At 42.0% G+C, this 21295-nt stretch overlaps 1 protein-coding gene across 1 annotated transcript in view; it reads right to left on the minus strand.

Moving 5' to 3' along the window:
- VLDLR (very low density lipoprotein receptor) overlaps positions 1 to 18176 on the minus strand; it is a 37659-nt gene extending 19483 nt beyond the window's left edge. Inside the window, exons 1-2 of the mRNA XM_075827610.1 lie at positions 17799 to 18176; positions 1427 to 1546 (exon numbers count right to left, since the gene is read on the minus strand). Of these exons, the coding sequence (XP_075683725.1) occupies positions 1427 to 1546; positions 17799 to 17880 (202 nt within the window). The 5' untranslated portion in view covers positions 17881 to 18176. The remainder of the gene's footprint in view (positions 1 to 1426; positions 1547 to 17798) is intronic.
- Positions 18177 to 21295: the final 3119 nt, after the last annotated feature.

The following is a 21295-nucleotide window of genomic DNA, read 5'->3' on the forward strand; positions in this document are numbered from 1 at the left end:
TTTTTATTTTGAAAACGATCATTTTTGAGCAAGTTATGAGCTAGTTTAGATTTATGCTAATGAGTTTCTCGATGGACAACTGGGTGTGTTTTTACTTTTGACCAACTGGGTGTTGTACAGAGGAGTGTATGACGCTGACCAATCAGTGACCAGTGACCAATCAGCATCATACACTTCTCATTGTTCCAGCCCAGCATGATCCACAGCACAGTGTGATTGTGCAGTGAAAGAAGCTGGGCTGGAACAATGACAAGTGTATGAAGCTGATTGGTCAGCGTCATACACCCCTCTGTACAACACCCAGTTGGTCAAAAGTAAAAACACGCCCAGTTGTCCATTGAGAAACTCATTAGCATAAATCTAAACTAGCTCATAACTTGCTCAAAAATGATCGTTTTTCAAAATAAAAACCACTGCTGTTATCTACATTACAGCGCCAATCAGATTATGTAGGAGATAGGCCATTTATAATCTGTGACAGCCTCTTTAAAGGAACAGTGTCATCACAAATTATTTTTTTATATGTTAAAGATGTTAGTGCTTTATTAAAAACGTTTATATATTTGTGTTTTACTTTCTTATTTTTACACTTTTTCTTCCCTATGGGGGCTGCCATTTTTTGTTCCATTTCGACACATACAGACATGGAATACGGCAGCCACAGTCCCATAGGGACTGCGAAAGGCTCCCGTCCCATTCACTTGTGTGTACGGCGTCTGTGTGGGAACTGCGCATGCGCCGCTCCCACACAGTCCAATTTGAAATTGGCGCCGTCCGGCGCCATTTTCCTGTGGACCGGAAGTCGCGGCCGGACAGTAATATTACTACTTCCGGTCGCGGCTTCCGGACTTGTGCACTTGGACCAGCGGCAGCAGACGGAGCGGACGGGCCGGAGGGAGCCGCGGCGGCAGGAGCAGGTAAGAGATTTCAATGTATGTTCGTGTTTGTGTGTGTTTACTACTGTATGTAAACCTACTACACTGTGTTAGCTCAAAAAATGGCGACACAGTGTAGGAGGTTACACCGTTCAAACCCCTCGTTTATCCCGGCACTAGCCAGGATAAAGGAGGGGGGGGATGCTGAGAGCTCACTAGAGCGAGGGCTTTTTACCCAATTTTGCAATGCTGCAATTTTGGGAATAGCTCCATCTAGTGACCAGAAATGGGAATTATTATAAATTAGAATTCATTTATAATATTTCCTGACTCGTGAAAAAAATAAAAAAAATTTGAACAATGTTTAATCACCCACACACTAAATGTTTAATTAAAAAAAAAAACATGTTTTTCTGGCAACACATTCCCTTTAAGTTAACAGGATCTCCTGTCCCCTTATACAAGCTGTGCCATAAGCTGCCAACACAGTCAACCCCAGGTTGAGCTAGTCAAATTCCCCAATGAGGTGAAGTATTGTTCGGAAGACTTACCACATGAACTTTCATCACTCCCATCAGAACAATCTTCGTCACCATCGCATTGCCACAGTGAAGTAATACAACGTCCATTTCCACATTGAAACTGAGACACTTCACAAAGTGTCTTTGTACCTAGGAAAAACAGAAATTAAATTACCCTTTCCTGGATGAAATATACTACGTTTCTTTAAACATCTTTAATCTCATGTTTGCTTTGCCTTGTGCATGAGCCATAAGTGCGTACAGACCCTGTACAGTGGGCTACGGAGTCCTTACAGGTCAGCATTAAGGACCAGGCTACTGTATGGTGCCTCTGAGGCACCATCTTTTTCCCTTAGAAGCATTGCTACTTTAGGAGAAGAACTAGTATGAACAGATCAAAATTTCTCTTTTTGGAATCTAGGAGGGAGGAGAGGCATCTGTACAAGATCAGAGGGCATAAGGAGGAACATAAAGTGCTGATAATGGACTGTATGGCTCCCTATAACAGTTACTGTACAGACCATTATGTCTCCAATTTCATATGGATGTTTTTTGGCTGCATTAAGAAGGAGGAAAGGTAGAGGACTCTGGGAGCCCTATTACAGCTGTGAATTGGCCCTTAAAGGGGTTGTCGAGTTAAGAAAACAAGCATGGGAACAGAAAATATAGTACCAGATCTGTTACATGGACACCAAATGGAATCCACAGGTTTTAATAGGTTCCGTGGGGTATCTGTCAGTTGATTGAAGCTGCAATGGAGGCTCAAACAGATGTGAACTTAAGAGCATGATCATGGAAAACCAGCTATCTTCTGCTTGTGTGACGTTCTGTTTAACGAACATGGAGTTGTCTCCCCTCTTCCTGTAGTACCAGACGTCAGATCACATGCCTTAGCTTCATGGCTTTCCCTCCTCTGGAGGAATGCATTTCACATGCTGGGCATTAGCTCTGCACAATGTCTCTGTAGCCAACTAATTACTACCTTACAACTTGTAATAGAGGGGCAAGCAGGCAGCTGTAAATATAGGCAATGTCTGAGGAGGAAATCATGAGAACTGTAGTCCTTTATACGGTAAACCCAAAGCCCCAGTAACTGGAAAGAGCATGGCAGTGCTGGGCCAAACAAGACCAAAAAAAAACAAAAAAAAAACCTGAGCTATGGTGGCATCTAGTGATCATTCAGACATTAGTACTTCAATTTTCTATAAGTTCAGAAAACCCCTGTAAACCATAAAAAAAAAAAAAAAAAGCCAAAAAGGGAGCTGGTCATAGTATTCTCAGAACAGAATACACAGCACACCCAATCATTTTCTTCAGGTTTTACACTTCAATTTAACCTTCTTACTGCAGTAATTGTGTTTGTTTTTTTTAATTTTTCCTCAAACGTCAAAAAGCCATAAACTTATTTTTACACTAATATAGCCATGAGGACTTGGGGGATAAGTTAAGTGGCATTATTTATTTCACTGGGAAACTACAGGAATCACTTTCCCAAATCCACCTACAAATTGCTTACTTTATATACTAACATCTTGGGCAGTAGACCAAACAGTTTAGCTTTTATCTGTGTGTTTGTATGCCAAAAGTGGAAAAGTCAAGAAAACCGCCTGTCTTTAAGTTTTGTTTTTTAAGAAACTACCCAAGACTTATTGCATATTGGTTATGCTATAAGTGTCCAAGATAGGAAATGCCTTTAACCCCTTAATGACCAGGCCATTTTGCACGTTAATGACCAAGGATTATTTTTTGTTTTCTCACGGTCGCATTCCAAGAGTCGTAACTTTTTTTCCTGTCGACATAGCCGTATAAGGGCTTGTTTTTGCGGGACGAGTTGTATTTTGTAATTGTACCATTTTTAGATGCTTATAATATATTGATTAACTTTTATTAAACTTTATTTTAGGAGAGATTTGAAAAGAAGCAGCTATTCCAGCATTCATTTTCACGTTATAAATTCACGCAGTTTACTATGCAGCATAAATAACATGTTAACTTTATTCTATGGGTCGGCACGATTACGGGGATACCAAATATTTAAAGGTTTTATATGTTTTTCCTACATTTGCACAATAAAAACCCTTTTAGAAAAAAATTACTTGTTTTTGCATCGCCGCATTCCAAGAGCCGTCATTTTTTTTATTTTTCCTTCGATGTGGCCGTACGTGGGCTTGATTTTTGTGGGACAAGGTGTAGGTTTCATTAGTACTATTTTGGGGTACATAGGACTTATAGACAAACTTATTTTATTTTTTATGGGGGGGAATGGGAGAAAAGAGAATTTTGAAGTTTTTTTGCATTTTCTTTAGACGCCGTTCATCCGGCGGTTTAATTAATGTGTTCATTTTATTGGTCAAGTTGTTACGATCGCGGGGATACCATATATGTGTCAAAACAAATCACATACAGTTTTACTAAATAAAACCACTTTTTGGGCCAAAAAAGTAGTTTTATTTGACTTTGACTAATTTATTTATTTTTTCCACAAACTTTATTTAACTGATTGACATTTTTTTTTAGTCCCACAAGGGGACTTCACTATGCGATCTGCTGATCGCATATATAATGCTTTGGTACACTTCGTACACCAAAGCATTATTGCCTGTCAGTGTAAAACTGACAGGCAACCTATTAGGTCATGCCTCCGGCATCGCCTAACAGGCAGATGCTGAAAACAGACCTGGGGGGGGGGGGGGGGGGTCTTTGTTAGACCCCCGGCTGTCATGGAAACCCGACGGCGACCCACGATTTGTTTGCGGGGGTGCCGATCGGGTGACAGAGGGAGCTCCTTCCCTCTGTCAAACACATTAGATCCCACTGTCACTATTGACAGCGGCATTTAATGGGTTAAACTGTTGGAATCAGAGCGTGCTTTGATTCCAGCAGTTGCAGCAGGAGCCAGGCTGTGTATAACAGCCGTGCTCCTGCCGCTGATCGCGTGGGTACAGTGATAGTACCCGCGCCATCACAGGACGGATATATCCGTCCTCCTGCACGAACTAGCAGCTGCTGAGGACGGATATATCCGTCCTTCGGCGTTGAGTTAAAGGCCATTGAGATTTCTGCCCCCGCCCAATGTGCTCATTTTTTGACTGAAGGCAGGATTTAGGCTACGCCCATTTTTTGAGAAAGTGGATCCTTTGCTCCAAATGGTCAAATATTTTTACTGTCAAAACCCATTATAGATGGCAATTGTGTCTGTAGGATGCCATTGGGGATCAGTCTTAACAGACCCAGTGGGACTGGTTACAAAATGAAGTCACAAGACAGATGTAAACAGAGCCTTAAACAATTTCTACAACGTACTCTGCTTTAAACTGATAATTTTCATGCAGTCTAAATATTTCTCTAGATCATACTTGAAGTGTCAAAATCCTATTGATAAAATAAACTGGCTTCATTTTAAACTGTCAGGATTTTTCAAAGTATTCCAGAATATTCTTTCTAAGTAATGACTCAACTGTCAAAGTATCTTGGTGATCCTTTATGCATTTTTTTCTAGCAGCAAGTTGAGCCCCTCAACTCTTACATTACAATCTAAACTCTGGTGATAAGGAAATTCATGTTAAGTGTATGGTCACCTCAGATTTTCCAAGAATCAATAGGTTCAACCTCTACAAATTATGGCTATGGGGCAGTCTTCAGGTAGAAGCATTCAGTACTGCTGTCTTGCAATATATTCTGACCAGGGTACTGTGTGGATGGTATCTTAGCCTACTTGTAACATATATAAGGCAAAGTTCCTAATGTTACTCAAGCCCCAGTAGAGGCATATATTTCTGTATGGTGCAATGGAAGGCCAAAACACATCTGAAGAACAGCGACACATAGCAATAATGTTCTCTGCAGGCTACTTGTTTCCAGATTGTGGCATTGTGCCTTGCACAAAAATACTATAGGATGTAGAGTACAGAATATTTTTATTTATTTTTTTTAATACTGAACCATTCACTACAAACCTAAAACTGGAATCAAACAAGCTTTGCTTAACAAGTGGATTCTAGATATTTTAATCTGTATATAGTCAGGGCCACCAAACTGGGGAGAGGTGAAGTAGATTTGTGATTGCTGGCACCCATAAGGTTAAAAAAAAAACAAAACACTGAGAATCAAAAAGTCTGGTGAAAGGCAGGCAATGGAGTGCTGTCACTTCAATCCCCATAAGCAGTGACTGACCAGAAGCTGATGGAGGTCAGCTCAGCACCAGCAGCTGACATTTCCCTCACCTATGACACATGATGCAAAGTTGTCTTAGGGTGGTCAATTTCCTCCTGAATGCCTATAGTAATATTTATACAACAGCATCCAGAGGTAATTATAAGGCTATGTTCACACAGAGTATTTTGGGGGAGGAATATCTGCCTCAAAATTCCGTTTGGAACTTTGAGGCAGATATTCCTCTCCCTGCACGCAGATTTTCGCGGCAATTATCGCGCCGTTTTTCGCCTGCGGCCATTGAGCGCCGCGGGCATAAAACAGCAGGAAATACGCTTTCTCCTGCCTCCCATTGAAGTCAATGGGAGGTCAGAGGCGGAAGCGCCCGAAGATAGGGCATGTCGCTTTTTTCCCGCGAGGCAGTTTTACTACATTTTAGACCTACATGTTTATCATGTATCAGGCATCTGGTATTTGCATTCTAGAGTAACTGAAGATTTAATTTAAGACCCAAGCCAAGTCCCCTACAACTACAAGGAATATAAGGCTTCATGCCCACGTGTCTTTTCCTTCAGGGTGCTAGCAGTTTTTGTGACAGCTAGCACCCTGACCCATTCATTTCAATGGGGCCATGCACACTTCAGGTTTTTTTTCCCCCGACGGTCCAGTTGCTCCGTTCCGACAAAAGTAGAGCATGTCCTACTTTGGTCTGAGATTCTGTGACCGTGAGGCCCATGCAAGTCAATGGGGCTTTAAAAAGGAAACAAAAAAAACTGAAGGCACCCGTGTGCCGTTAGTGTGTGACAGACGTTGCCTAGCAACGGCCAGAAGTACATTAGAGATATTACACTAATCGGCAGCCACTTCTCTATTCCGCACTGATAGAGAGAAGAGGCTGCTGATAAAAATAAAATGCAGTTCAAATGTACCCGGTTGTTGTCTTGGTGACGAGATCCTCTTCTTCCTCCAGTCTGAGCTTCATGTATCACATGGGAGTCCATGTGGCCACTGCAGCCTATGATTGGCTGCAGAGGCAGTCGCATGGGATGAAGTGTCATCCCAGGAGGCTGGCCTTTTGATGTAATCTAGTCCGGCCTTCTGTTATGACATGTGACCGCCACTACAGCCTGTGATTGGCTGCAGCGGTGACATGGGATGAAATGTCATCCGAGGAAAAAGCAGGGAGTTCTGGGTAAGAATGATTTTTTTATTTCATTAGAATTATATATTGCGAGCGCTGAGCATGGTCATTCAGCGCTAGTCACTGTCCAGGGTGCTGAAAGAGTTACCGCTGATCAGTGCAGCCCATTAACTCTTTCAGCACCCTGTACAGTGACTAGCACTGAACAACCATGCTCTTTCAGCACCCTGGACAGTACCATGCTCGGCGCTCAGAAACACTGAGTGCACACGGCCAACAAAACACGCACACGGAGCAGTCAAAAATGGCTGATAAAACATTGCTCATACAAGATTAGTGTTGTATATACAGGTCCCAAATAGGACAATGCATTATATAGTTTACTACTAGTGCAACATCTAAGTACACCTAACACAGGTCCTGCTTGTCCTAGGTGTGATAACACTCAGGCTGATTTTTTTCATGGTGGCTGGAATGGTCCCAGCTTTCAGACCTACTAGATCTGCTCTGATGCATTTTGGTGGTACAGGAAGGCAAGTGTATAAGCAAGATCCAGATATGGTTTTTCTACTGCCACTTGTGTAGTAAGGGGGGGGGGGGGGTGTTACAACAGATGGACAAGCATACCAAGTTCAAACAAGGGATGGGAGAGGTGGATAAAGGAAAGATATGGGTAAACTTGGTTTCACCCCTACTGACCCAGAGGACGGTAAGAAACCCATAAGGAATGGACCAATCTGAACTAAAAAAGGTACATTCCCCTCCTGATCCCAAGTAGCAATCAGAATGGAACAGTCAAGCAAATTCTACACATTGACATAGGAGCTAATATTTTTTTGTTCTGGAAATTATCTAAGCCTTTTTTAAAGCCATCTACTGTCCCTGCTGTGACAGCTCCTGCGGTAGGCTATTCCATAGATTCACAGATCTCACAGTAAAGGCTTGTCGCCTCTGCAGGTTGAACTTTTTTTCTACCAGACGGAGGGAGTGCCCCCTTGTTTTTTGAGGGGGGGGGGGTTTACATGGAACAGGATTTCACCATATTTCTTGTATGTGCCATCAATATATTTACATAAATTAATCATGTCCCCCTTAGTAGTCTTTTTTCAAGGCTAAATAGGTTTAATTCTTTTCATCATTCCTTATAACTTAGATTCTCCATGCCCCTTATTAGCTTCATTGCTCTTTGTATTTTTCCCAACTCCAGGGCATCCTTTCTATAAACTGGAGCCCAGAACTGGACTGCATATTCTAGATGAGGCCTCACTAATGCTTTGTAAAGTGGTAATATTATATCCCTGTGACGAGTCCATGCCTCTTAATACACGACAATATCTTGCTGGCCTTTGAAGCAGCTGATTGACATTGCATGCTGTTATTTAGTTTATGATTTACAAGTACACCCAGATCCTTCTCAACAAGTGACTCCCCCAGTATAGCTCCCCCTAGGACATATGATGCATGCAGGTTGTTGGTACCCAGATGTATAATTTACATTGTAAATGAATGTAAAGTTATGCACCTCTTGCCAAAAGGATGCCCAAACACTGTATCCAAGTCAGCCTGAATATAAGCATATTATATTTATGAAATGTATCTGGACAGTTCTGCTTTTTGAGGTATGAAGGAAATAATGCAAAACTCATTCTGCTCAAAAAAAAAACAACTTTCCAGATATCACAGGAAGGGATATATGGTACAAATAAGGCATAAGGAAAGGTTTTCCTAAAGCTTGCTTACCTACCGAGTCTTTAACATTCGCTGAAAGTGGACAATCCTGTTATCTTATGGTGTATAATTAAAAGTCCTTGACCTGAGTAATTAATACAATTTTTCCAATTTACTTTATGTATCTCTGCTTGTTGAGATTCAGTATAAACCTTCATGGTTTACTTCCAGCAAATAAAGATGGTCCCTGGTCGGGTAATGAACACGTGCACAGCTCATTGGTTAGGGCTTGTCCACACAAAATTGCTGCGTATTTTCCATCTGGAGTTGCATGGAAAATATGCAGCAAGATACAGTAGCAGCAAAGTGGGAGATAAAAAAAAAAAATCTCAAACACAGAGTAAAGTTTAAAAAAAAAACAAAAAAAAAAAAACCACCTGTGGTGCATATTTTTTGGACCGCAGCATGTCAATTCGTGCTGTGGAAAGTGGACCGAATTGTCGCCTTTCAGAGGAGGCACAATCTCGCAGCATTAAAAAAACCACAGCAAACTCTGAACCATTTTTCGGAGTAAAAAAAATGCAGTAAATGGTGTGGTTTTTCTGCAGTAGAATTTGCTAGTTTGTGGTAGTGCGGCAGAAATTTTCTGCAGCATTTACACTATGTGTAGACAAGCCCTTACGGAGGACTAGTAAATGGTGTAACAAAGAAATAAAAAAAAAGTTCAATAAAGTTAGTGCATTTTTTTTTATTTTTTTTTTTAAAAGTTACAAAAAACAAAACATTCTGATTCTCTAAAGTCATTTAAAACAAAATTAGTATAGATGCATCTGTAATAGTCTGAACTATTAAAGTATATTTTATTTAACGCAGTAAACCAAAACATTGCTGTTTTTTGGTCACTTCAGCTAACAAAAATAAAATAAAAACTACAGCTCGTCCTGTAAAAAATAGTTCTGGCTCTCAGAATGTGCTGAAACAATTTTTAACTAAGGTATTTTGAAAAGATAGTCGTTTTCACTGCACGCACAAAGCGTAAAAGTGAAACCCAACCAATGTAGGAATTGCAGGTTCCAATTTCAGCCTGCACAGAATTTTTTTTTTTGCCAGCTTCCCAGTAAGTTATATGATCTTTAAATGGTGCCATTGGAAACTCCAAGCGCAATTGCTGCATTTTTTTCCGTCCGGATTTGGGGGGGGGGGGGGGGAATGGAAAAATTGCAGAATACAAGTCTCATCCATGCGCTGCGTTAAAAAATCCAAACAAAGTGACCTGCGGTGTGAATTTCTCAGACTGCAGCATGTCAACTCCTGCTGCAGAAAGTGGACTGAATTGCTGCATACCACCATCTCCCTTTCATTGAAAATACAACAAAATACAGACAGTTTTCTGCAGTGAAAACTGCAGAAAATTTTGTTCTCTGCTACAGAAAGTCTGCTACTTCTGCAGCAAACAGTGGACAAGCCCCAAGACTTCAATATATGTCATGCTTAGTTACGTTTTCTTGCCACAATTTGTACCAGATTGCCATTTTTCCAAGTTTGTTCTGTCTTTATGAAAAAGCTTGAGATTTGAGAGACTTTGGACTTACTGTATGTGTATGCTTGTTGCAACCACCACTATTATGCCTGCACATGGCTTGGTACAGAGCACACTTATCTCAAATGCCAGCACGCTCAGTTCCACACCCCAGCTGGCACTACAAGGCTGCAGCCCACCACTGCTCTAGTACTCCACTTACCTGCCCAACTAGGACTCCCCACCACCAGCCCCTCCAGGACAGCAGACTGCTGCCTCTACCAGAACCATTGCAGTCCCCTAGTCAGCCATGCTACTCCCCTGGCCTGACAGGCAGTGCATTGGTCTGGCTGAGTACCTTCCTGCCCCTAGACAAGCATAACAGCCCATAAAACCTGACCCTATATCCCATAGCACTCTGACCACATTTTCCTAACCCACTGACTCTTACATCTCCCCTCTAAAGCAGTACCCAATCCAGTCTTACAACCACCATCTCCCTATATTCCCACAGTCTATACCCTCCATTTATCCCCTCATCAGCCCCACTGCTGTACTCTTTACTACCCCATTTGTTAAAGTGACAGATTGCCAGGTGGCAAAGGGGGTCGTGTGTTATAAGAGGTACTTTACCGAGCTATAGGTAAAGCATTGTGCCATGTATTAGAATACTTATTACATGTTAACAGGTTTTAAACTTCAGATACTACAGTTATTTCCAGCAACATGGAGTTTAACCTGTTAAGCCATGAAAACATGTATTGGTGGTTAAGGATACATATGCCACAGTGCTGTGACAAGCCTAGCACAGTTGTTGCTGTCTAAAAAAGACAGCTGGGCACCAGCTCTAGTGGGCAAGATTGAAGTTTGCATCGATCCAGCCTGTTTAACCCCTTAGATGCCAGTCAACAGCAACATCAGTGGTTTTATAGGGAGGTTGACTGCTATTAACACAAAAAAAAACCCTAACGTTACGGAGTGGAAACAAACGGAAACCATTTGCAATGGAAGCATTACTATTGAAATCAATGGTAATGCAAAAAGCTATGATTTCTGTTTGGCTTTCCACTCATCTGTTCCTCTGACAGAAAGGTTGACTGGAACCCATGAATAGAAGCCTGATGTGAATACAGCCTAAGGGGTTAGTATTTAGTGTGCTTGGGGTTAGTAAATAAACTCTTTCATGTTGCTTTTAGAATGGTAATAGTCTTTTACAGCCTGTCCCTGGCTCTGTATGGCAGGATCCCAGCCAGTCTAGTTGTGGACCAATGATTGGGCAACAGAAGGCACTAAAGCCTGAGGTGAGTAAACCACTAGACTAACGTGCCCATTCAAGCTGTGTTTACAGTCCAGGCAAATTTGACAGACAGAAGTGTGCCGCATGCAATTTGCCTCATCTGCCTTTGGCACCAAAATGCCCCATTGCAGCCCTGGTACTTTCAGCCCATATTAAAGTAGGAAAACCTCTGGAAAGAACTTTTTTTTTTTTAGCAAGAAACAGACATGTATCAAGAAATGATGGCAGTGTTAACTGTGGTATGGCTGTCATTTAAGGGGTAGAAGCTTTAGTCTGAACTTCCACATACGAGTCTAATAAAACTACATGTTAATCCTGCAACAAGCATTCTTTGAGGGAACAATCGTCTACATTGTGCTGGTTATACAAGTGACAGTCCATGCTGTCTCAGCGTTCATAGCAAAGTTCTTACAAGGTGCCCTTGCCCAACGAGCATTAGAATACATTCAGAAGCATGTCAACCAGAATAAGTGACAGTCAAGCAGCTGGTTCATTCTAAACATGTAAGCAGTTGGCCGGATTCACCTAGTCGTCCTTACCAGTGAAATATTAAATGTGGATTTATTAAAAATTCTGTTCTGGAATGTTAAAGAATTCTTCCAGCCATTGAGACGGTTGCTTCAATTTGACAATACTGCTGCATTTTTGCTTAGTAAACCTTCCCAAGTGACCTGAGATGTTGTATTCCATTAAGTTTAGTCTGTTTCCATCTGAAAGCAAACTCAAGATGTGAAGACACGACATTTAAGGCTCATTCACATGAGCGTGAACATCCATGTGCTGCGCATGGAAATCACGTGCAGCATACAGACCCATTGATTTCGATGGGGCTGTTCATACATGTGAGTTTTCATGCAACGGACTCTCGCTGTTTGAAACTCATCACATGTCCTATATTGGTGCGTATTCATGCACGTATGCGCAAATTGAAGTCAATGTGTGCATGAAAACCACACAATTAGGGTATGTTCACACAGCCTATTTTCAGATGTTTTACATCTCGAATTACACCTACAAACATCTGCCCATTGCTTTCAATTGGAATTACGATGTTCTGTTCCCACAAGCCTTTATTTAACACATTGCTGTCAAAACACAGCGCGTAAAATGACAGCTCGTCAAAAGTGCAGGACACTTCTTGGGACTTAAGGCATTTTTCATTGACCCCATTGAAAACCAGCTTAAAAAACGCAGCGAAAATTGCGAGTGGCTTAAAAAAACATCTGAAAATCAGGAGCCGTTTTCACTTGAAAACAGCTCCGTATTTTCAGACGTTTTTGCTCATTGCGTGTGAACATACCCTTGAATTGGGGAAAAAAAACTGCTTTGCGAGTGTGTGAAAAACGTACTTACAAAGCACACTGATGCAAAACGCATAGGGACCAGATTCACATGTGTTTATCACACTGATACGCTTGTGTGAATGTAGCCTTACTGCTGATTGAAAGCTGCCACTATATTCATATGGGGGGGGGGGCCCCATGACAAAAGCCACAATTCTGAAATATGCTGGGGCATAAAGGCCTATGGATAAGTTTGCTGAATGTAGTTTAAGAACTAAACAGGAGCCAAACATGGATTTCTAAAAAGAAAGCAAAAATGTAATCCACCTTGATATGAAGTATAAAGCTTTATAGTAATTGTAGCTCTGCGTTTAATGCAGCGTTTCACCCACTGGAGTCCATGGGAAATACAGTCATTATCTTGACCTTATGCAGACTTTAGTAAATACTATGGATATTTATCTTGTAGCCATTTGAGTTCCACATTGTGTACTTATGGCTTTATTCATTAGATTAGAGTGGTTATGAAAGAACCAACTGGTCTTTCTGCAGAAAAGGTCAGCCAAGATGTTGGCTGCCCCATCTACTCTAGGTCACACATGGTGAATAGTGATCCCACAGACTGAATGCCCTTGTTGCAGAGGTGACAGCAGTGAGTGCCACATGCCAGCCTTCAGCACTCCACTAACACAATGTTTAGGCCTTCATGCACACGTGTTTAAAAAGGCCATGAGTTTCAAGTATTTAACGTATTGTTTTTTTGAGTGTCATTTTCTACAGGTGTTTTTGAAGTCCTATAGAGAAACCTAGGAGTTTAAAAAAAAAAAAAAAAAAGTTAGGTACGTAGGCTCTCATTTTATTAGACTTTAACTTCTTAATGACCAGGCCTGAAAAGGCCTTAAAGTGGTTTTCCAAGTTATTGATCTATAAAAAAAAAAAAAAAAAAAAAAAAAAATGCAAACATTACTCACCTCACAATCCATGGCGTTCCAGCATCACTTCTCTAGTCTAACTCACTGCTGTTTATTGACATGCCTGTATTCCCACGTGATCACTGCAAGTAACCACTGGCCTAAGTGACCCTGTGCTGTATACCCACTGTGATAAGCTTTCTGTATTACTGGAAAACTGGTCTGCTCCCATGGGCTTGCACCCACATCTTTAAAGGAACAGTGTCACCCCCAAAAATTTTTTTATATGTTAAAGATGTTAGTGCTTTATTAAAAACTTTGGATTAATTTGTGTGTTACTTTTTATTTTTACACTTTTTCTTCCCTATGGGGGCTGCCATTTTTTTTCCATTTCTGTATGTGTCGATTAACGACACATACAGACATGGAATACGGCAGCTCCAGTCCCATAGGGACTGCGAACGGGGCCCGTTCCATGCACTTTCATGTACGCCGCTGTGTGGGAACGGCACATGCGCCGCTCCCACACAGTTCAATTTGAAATGCGCGCCGTCCGGTGCCATTTTCCTGTGGACCGGAAGTCGCGGCCGGACAGTAAGATTACTACTTCCGGTCGCGGCTTCCGGACTTGTGCACATGGAGCAGCAGACGGAGCGGATGGACCGGAGGCGACTGGAGCAGGTAAGTTATTTCTATATATGTTCGTGTTTCAGTGTGTTTACTACTGTATGTAAACCTACTACACTGTGTGTTAGCTCAAAAAATGGCGACACAGTGTAGAAGGTTAGACTGTTCAATCCCCTCGTTTCTCCCGGCACTAGCCAGGATAAAGGAGGGGGGGATTCTGAGAGCTCACTAGAGCGAGGGATTTTTACCCAATTTTGCAGCATAAAGCAATGTGGTTGCTTTACCACATGCAATGCTGCAATTTTGGGAATGGCTCCATCTAGTGACCTGCAATGGGAAATATTATAAATTGAATCCAATTTATAATATTACCTGACTCGTGAAAAAAAAAAAAAATAAATAAATTAGAACAATGTTTAATCACCTATACACTAACTGTTTAATTTAAAAAAAAAAAAAAAAAAAAAAAAAAAAAAAAAAAATCATGTTTTGCTGGCAACACATTCCCTTTAATCCGGTGCTGCTGGACCTTCTGTTTTGCTAGTTTATTAATTCCCCATCTCCTAACAAAAGCCAATATGCGCTATGATGCGGATAACTAGTGATGCTCAAAAAAAATGTGCAAAGTTAGGAGCATTTTTCTAAATATGCTAATTTGGCTATACTTGACAAATAAGTGACTTCACTCTGGGTGGTGTAATATTTTCTGTATGATGATGTCCAATCAGCACACAGCTTCTCCCCCTTCCCAGCACAGTGTGATCATATAGTATACAGCTTACATTCCCAACTGGTGATCTCCTGTTTCATAGCTAGAGCTGTGAAACAAGATTAGAATCTCCTCTTCCATAGGACACCAGATATGGCTATTTGAAATGATCCCCATTTCCTCCAGCCTCACACTGTGTGAAGCAGCTTCATGCTGATAGGACAGCATCAGAGGCTGCTCAGTAGCTCCACCTCAGGAGAATCACTGGTGTTGACACCCACTTAACTAATATAGCCACATTTGCATATTTAGAAAAGAGCTCAGGACTCTTAATAAATGTTTTGGGACACAATTTTCACTAGTATTGTCAGCATCTATTAGATTAGCCAGGAGATAGGGCATTACTAGACTAGTGACAACCTCTAAGCCTCCGAATGCTCAGTTCAAAGATTTACATTGCCATTACTATTTAGAGAAAGACTTTACATGGCCATGAACTAGAGCAGCGATTCCCCAACCAGAGGTACCTAGAATTCTGGGGTACCTTGATCAGCTTCCACTTTTATAGCAGTGATGGCAAAATCAAGACAACTCCAATGCTAGGCATGACATGAGGCAAAGTGGTCAATCACTGACCAAATATAAAGTTAGAATGCTTTAGTTTAGTGTAATGTTTTAGGTTATGCTCAGATTCCTTAAAATTTGACAGGAAAAAAAAAAAAAAAAAAAAGAAGTTGCAAACTTGACAGCCATAAATTGAGCTGTGCTTCATTGAGTTCAATGAAGAACGGCTCAAATTACATCTGAAAGAAGTGTCCTGCACTTCTTTTGACGAGGCTGTATATTTACACGTTGTCGTTTGACAGCTGTCAAACGACGACGCGTAAATGACAGGTCGTCTGCACAGTACGTCGGCAAACCCATTCAAATGAATGGGCAGATGTTTGCCGACGTATTGTAGCCCTATTTTCAGACGTAAAACGAGGCATAAAATGCCTTGTTTACCTCTGAAAATAGGTCGTGTGAACCCAGCCTTACTCCTAACACCTAGTGTTATCCATCAACATTGGAGCCCATGAGCCAAATAACTAAGGCAGGACAGGACAAATCCCATGAGCCAGGTGCAAATCAGCCAAGGCATTTTCCACTGGCATGACATTTCTCCTGAGGGTTATGAAGGTTCTGTCCGCTCACTTATAGGGTTTGTCTCAAAGACCTCCTGGAACAGAACCTGACCTAGTGGAAAAGATCTGCCACAGCCATCATTTGATCCCCACCAAACCCCCCCACTGTCTACCATATGGACAGAGTCTGAGAAAACCCTTAGTCAGATTATCTATACTGTACCTAAAAAACTATGCAATGTCTAGTACAGAAATAAGCCATTTTACTACAAAACCTGGCTCCCGCAACAGCTCTTGAAGACTAGCTTGTGGCAGTGATGGAAAAAGATACTGGAAGTTAGGAAGCTTCATATGGCAACAGGACAAAACATTTTGTACTAGCTAAACTAGCTTTTAACCCTGTCCACTATGGCATCACAGGCCTGTTCGCAACAGTGATCAAAAATGGGCGATCGTCCAGGTTTCAATATCTTTACAATAGTAGAGTACTTCTGTTCACTTGTATTAAGACATCATAATGTCAGGGATCTCTTGACTGGATACATTTCATGTATGCAAAAGTTAATATACCAAAAACAAATTAAATGCTCTTCAGGAGTATTAGTCTGACCTTCCATAGACATCAATGGGAGGCAGAGAAAGGTTGTCACTGTGTTTTTTGCCTGCAGTACTCAGGGGCCACAGCTGAAATAAAACATAAGACTGCAGGCAGGTTACAAATCTACCTCAAAAGTCCTGAAGGAATTAGAGGCAGATTTTTCTGCTTGCAAAAATAACTCAATGTGAACAGGGCCCTATTTGGATTGGGCCAAAAACCTTGGTGCGGATGAGCCTTCTGCATAAGAACATGTCTCATACTAAGATGCCTGAAGTGGTTCAAATATAACACATTGAAGGGGTTTTCCACTGCTAGATCTCCCAGATGGTCATAGGTCATCTCACTGACAGGACTCCCTAGCAGTCATCTGGACTCTATGGGCAAACCTGGCATTAAGTAGTAACCCTTGTGGTGGCTCGGCATGGAAATGGAAGCGGTTACATAGAACCCATTTAAACCAAATGCACGGTCCATGTAACGCATGGAGGTGTTGGGTCCTCCAGAGCAAGAGATTCTTCATAGCCTCTGGCTAATAGGCGAGGGCCCTGAATGGGGGACCCCTCAATAAAAGGTTTTCTAACAGAAAACCCCCCTTATGGATTTAGGCTAGTCAGCCTCCCACAAGTGGATTAAGCTAGGCCCAACAGAAGTGTAACCAGGGTTGATCTTTATATGGCAGATGGTAGACAAGGATGCGGATGAAGATGTAAGATGCCACCTGACCAGAGGGTAGGGGATTGGGTGGAAGCCATCAGAGAAGCTTGTTAGGGAAAGCGTGTGACAGTGCATATATCAGACTGAGGGGGATGGAGGACACAAAGGAAGAGATGGCTGGAGCGTCACCAGAAGGCCGAGGGTTAACTCACTGGCAGAACTTTGTACGGATAATAAGGATTAGCTGATCTTCCAGCAATGGTTTAAGGTCAAGCTCTGAAGCGCCCTGGTTACTGGGGTCAAGAGAGAAGACTGTCACCCACAGACTGACGATCACAAACCCCAAATGCCCAAGCTGGGAAGACACCAATCCAGCTCTGTACCCCACACTGCCAGGAGGGTAGTGGCCTCACCAAGAGCGGGCATGTCAGCAGGTGCAGGATATAGAGGTTTTCTGCACAAGTTTAGAAAGCCCCAGTGTGCCAGCTGGGTGAACTCAAGGCTACATGTTACCAGATAGGACAGGGCACGATACATGGCATTATTAGCCCTTGCATCACCAAGCCAACAGCTAACGAACAGTAAATGATGTCTGCCTGCGGTAAACCCTGGCAACCAGCAGCTGGACCCATGCCCCATCCTTCCCTGCAGGAACCGAGAATTAGTGACAATTAAAGGCATTACCACCTGAGAGCAGGGCTGTGCCAGCCAAGACTCACCATGTACCCAGCCGTGATCCGGGAGCAGACAGCAAGCAGCAAGCAGTAGCACCACCACAACCCCCGAACAGGACGTGTTCATCTCGCAGCACCCAGCCCCCCAGAGAGCCAGCTGGAGGGGAGGACACGCAGGGAAACACCACCCTCTCTTTGTAATTCCGGAGAGCCCTCCTCGTCCTCCGCACCAGGTTAGACGCAGAATGAAGGCGATAGATCCAAGCGGTGACCCGGGCTGAGGGTACAAGGCTCCCGGGCAGGGGGACTGGACAAGCAGAGGAGACGTGCGATAACCAGCAGCTCCAGAGACGCTCCCCTTATAACAGCGGCGGCAGCTGGAGATGCAGCGGGCGGCGTGAAGATGAGGAGCTGGAGCGGCAGGCGGCGCCCCCGAGCACACTCACACTGGATCTGCTCCACACGTCTCTGTGATCCGGCTCGGCCGCGGATTGCATGATCCGGGAAAACGTGCAGCCCTCACTGGTGCCGGGCATGAGTGGAGTGTGAGGATCACCTGACGGGGGAGGGAATGGGAGGCGAGCACATGGCGGCGTGTACTGTCAGTCTGCCACTCGTGGGGGTGTCCTGGGAGTGACATATGTCATGGGGCAGGGGAGGTACTGCTGGGTTTACCTCATGGTGTCTGTGTCCTTCATGTGACATGTGTGCCCGCCACACAGTAGCTCCTGTCAACTGTAAGCTCTCCATCTTCAGCCTGTTACATGGAAGGTCAGCAAGCGCCCCCGGACAAGTGTTACATCGTTCACTTCCACCATAAACATGGCCGTACACATAAATATTGGGATTATACTACTCACTACATTACTTGTCACTTCTACCGTAGAAACCAATAGCAAACTACTCTCAGTATGGACTGCTGAAGCACACGTCCACAGCTGAGAAACGATAGATAGATAGATAGATAGATAGATAGATAGATAGATAGATAGATAGATAGATAGATAGATAGATAGATAGATAGATAGATAGATAGATATGAGATAGATAGATAGATAGATAGATAGATAGATAGATAGATAGATAGATAGATAGATAGACATGGGATAGATAGATAGATAGATAGATAGATAGATAGATAGATAGATAGATAGATAGATAGACATGAGATAGATAGATAGATAGATAGATAGATAGATAGATAGATAGATAGATAGATAGATAGATAGATAGATAGATATGAGATAGATAGATATGAGATAGATAGATAGATAGATAGATAGATAGATAGATAGATAGATAGATAGATAGATAGATATGAGATAGATAGATAGATAGATAGATAGATGGATGGATGGGTAGACAGACAGACAGACAGACAGATAGATAGATAGATAGATAGATAGATAGATAGATAGATAGATAGATAGATAGATAGATATGAGATAGATAGATATGAGATAGATAGATAGATAGATAGATAGATAGATAGATAGATAGATAGATAGATAGATAGATAGATAGATAGAGATAGATAGATAGATAGATAGATAGATAGATAGATAGATAGATAGATAGATAGATATTAGATAGATAGATAGATAGATAGATAGATAGATAGATAGATAGATAGATAGATAGATAGATGGATGGATGGGTAGACAGACAGACAGACAGACAGACAGACAGACAGACAGACAGATAGATAGATAGATAGATAGATAGATAGATAGATAGATAGATAGATAGATAGATAGATAGATAGATAGATAGAGATAGATAGAGATAGATAGATAGATAGATAGATATAGATAGATAGATAGATAGATAGATAGATAGATAGATAGATAGATAGATAGATAGATAGATAGATATTAGATAGATAGATAGATAGATAGATAGATAGATAGATAGATAGATAGATAGATAGATAGATAGATAGATAGATAGATAGATAGATGATAGATAGATAGATATGAGATAGATGTGAGATAGATAGATAGATAGATAGATAGATAGATAGATAGATAGATAGATAGATAGATAGATAGATAGATAGATAGATAGATAGATAGATAGATAGATAGATATGAGATAGATAGATAGATAGATAGATATGTGATAGATAGATAGATAGATAGATAGATAGATAGATAGATAGATAGATAGATAGATAGATAGATAGATATGAGATAGATAGATGGATAGATCGTAATCAAAAAATAGGCAGCACTCCGTAGTATGTGAAAAAAAGAGGGTACATTATTGCCCCATGTGCAACGTTTCAGCTCTGTCCTCTAGAGCCTTTCTCAAGCAACTAACATTTGAACATTCAAAGTATTATAACGGTGCCAATCAGCAATGCAAAATATGAGCAATCAAGCATAATATATGCCAAAACAATATACATAAGTATACAAATTGTACAATGTAAAACTGCATAAAATACAAACACATTGTGTCATAGTATGTTGGATAATACATCACATATGTCATAAAAATAGCATCAAGTATAAAGTATCCAATTAAGTAAAAGTGTAACATATGTGCAGTTAGTGTGAATATATTAAAAAATGAAAAGGAAATCACCTACTGGGAGCTCACAATCACAGCGCCGCCATAGCAGCGTCCAGGAAGCGCAATTGCGCATGCGTGGAAATCTTGACAGGTTCAGGGTATCAAGGATATCCGGCGTACATGCGCACATGCGCAGTAAGGCTGTATTCACACGAGCACATTACGTCCGTAATGGACGGAACGTATTTCGGCCGCTAATCCCGGACCGAACACAATAGTTATGTACGATGCTAGGAGTCCCTGCCTCGCTGCAGGACAACTGTCCCATACTGTAATCATGTTTTCAGTACGGGACAGTTGTCCTGCAGCGAGGCAGGGACTCCTAGCATCGTACATAACTATGATGTTAGGAGCCCGGCTCCCTGCACTGTGTTCGGTCCGGGACTTCCGGCCGAAATACGTTCCGTCCATTACGGACGTAACATGGTCGTGTGAACCAAGCCTTAGGCGTCATGCACACGACCGTATTTTTGTCTACTCGTAAATACTGGCGTAAATACGGGTCCTTGGTCACACGTATTCGACCTTGTATTGCACCAGTATTTACGGACCCGGTGTCACCAGTATTCCATCCGTATTTACGGGCACGTTTTTGGCTACAAAATTGCACTGCACTAATCGGCAGCCCCTTCTCTCTATCAGTGCAGGATAGAGAGAAGGGACAGCCCTTTCCGTAATAAAAGTAAAATAAATTCATACTTACCCGGCCGTTGCCTTGGTGACACGTCCCTCTATTGACATCCAGTCCGACCTCCCTGGATGACGCGCAGTCCATGTGACCGCTGCAGCCAGTGATTGGCCTGTGATTGGCTGCAGCGGTCACATGGGCTGAAACGTCATCCCAGGAGGCCAGACTGGAGGAAGAAGCAGGGACTTCTGGGTAAGTATGAACGTCTTTTTTTTTTTACAGCTTTATCTATATTCTGATCGGTAGCCACTGTCCAGGGTGCTGAAACAGTTACTGC

The sequence above is a fragment of the Rhinoderma darwinii genome, chromosome 1, assembly GCF_050947455.1.
Source record: "Rhinoderma darwinii isolate aRhiDar2 chromosome 1, aRhiDar2.hap1, whole genome shotgun sequence".
NCBI classification, from domain to species: domain Eukaryota; kingdom Metazoa; phylum Chordata; class Amphibia; order Anura; family Rhinodermatidae; genus Rhinoderma; species Rhinoderma darwinii.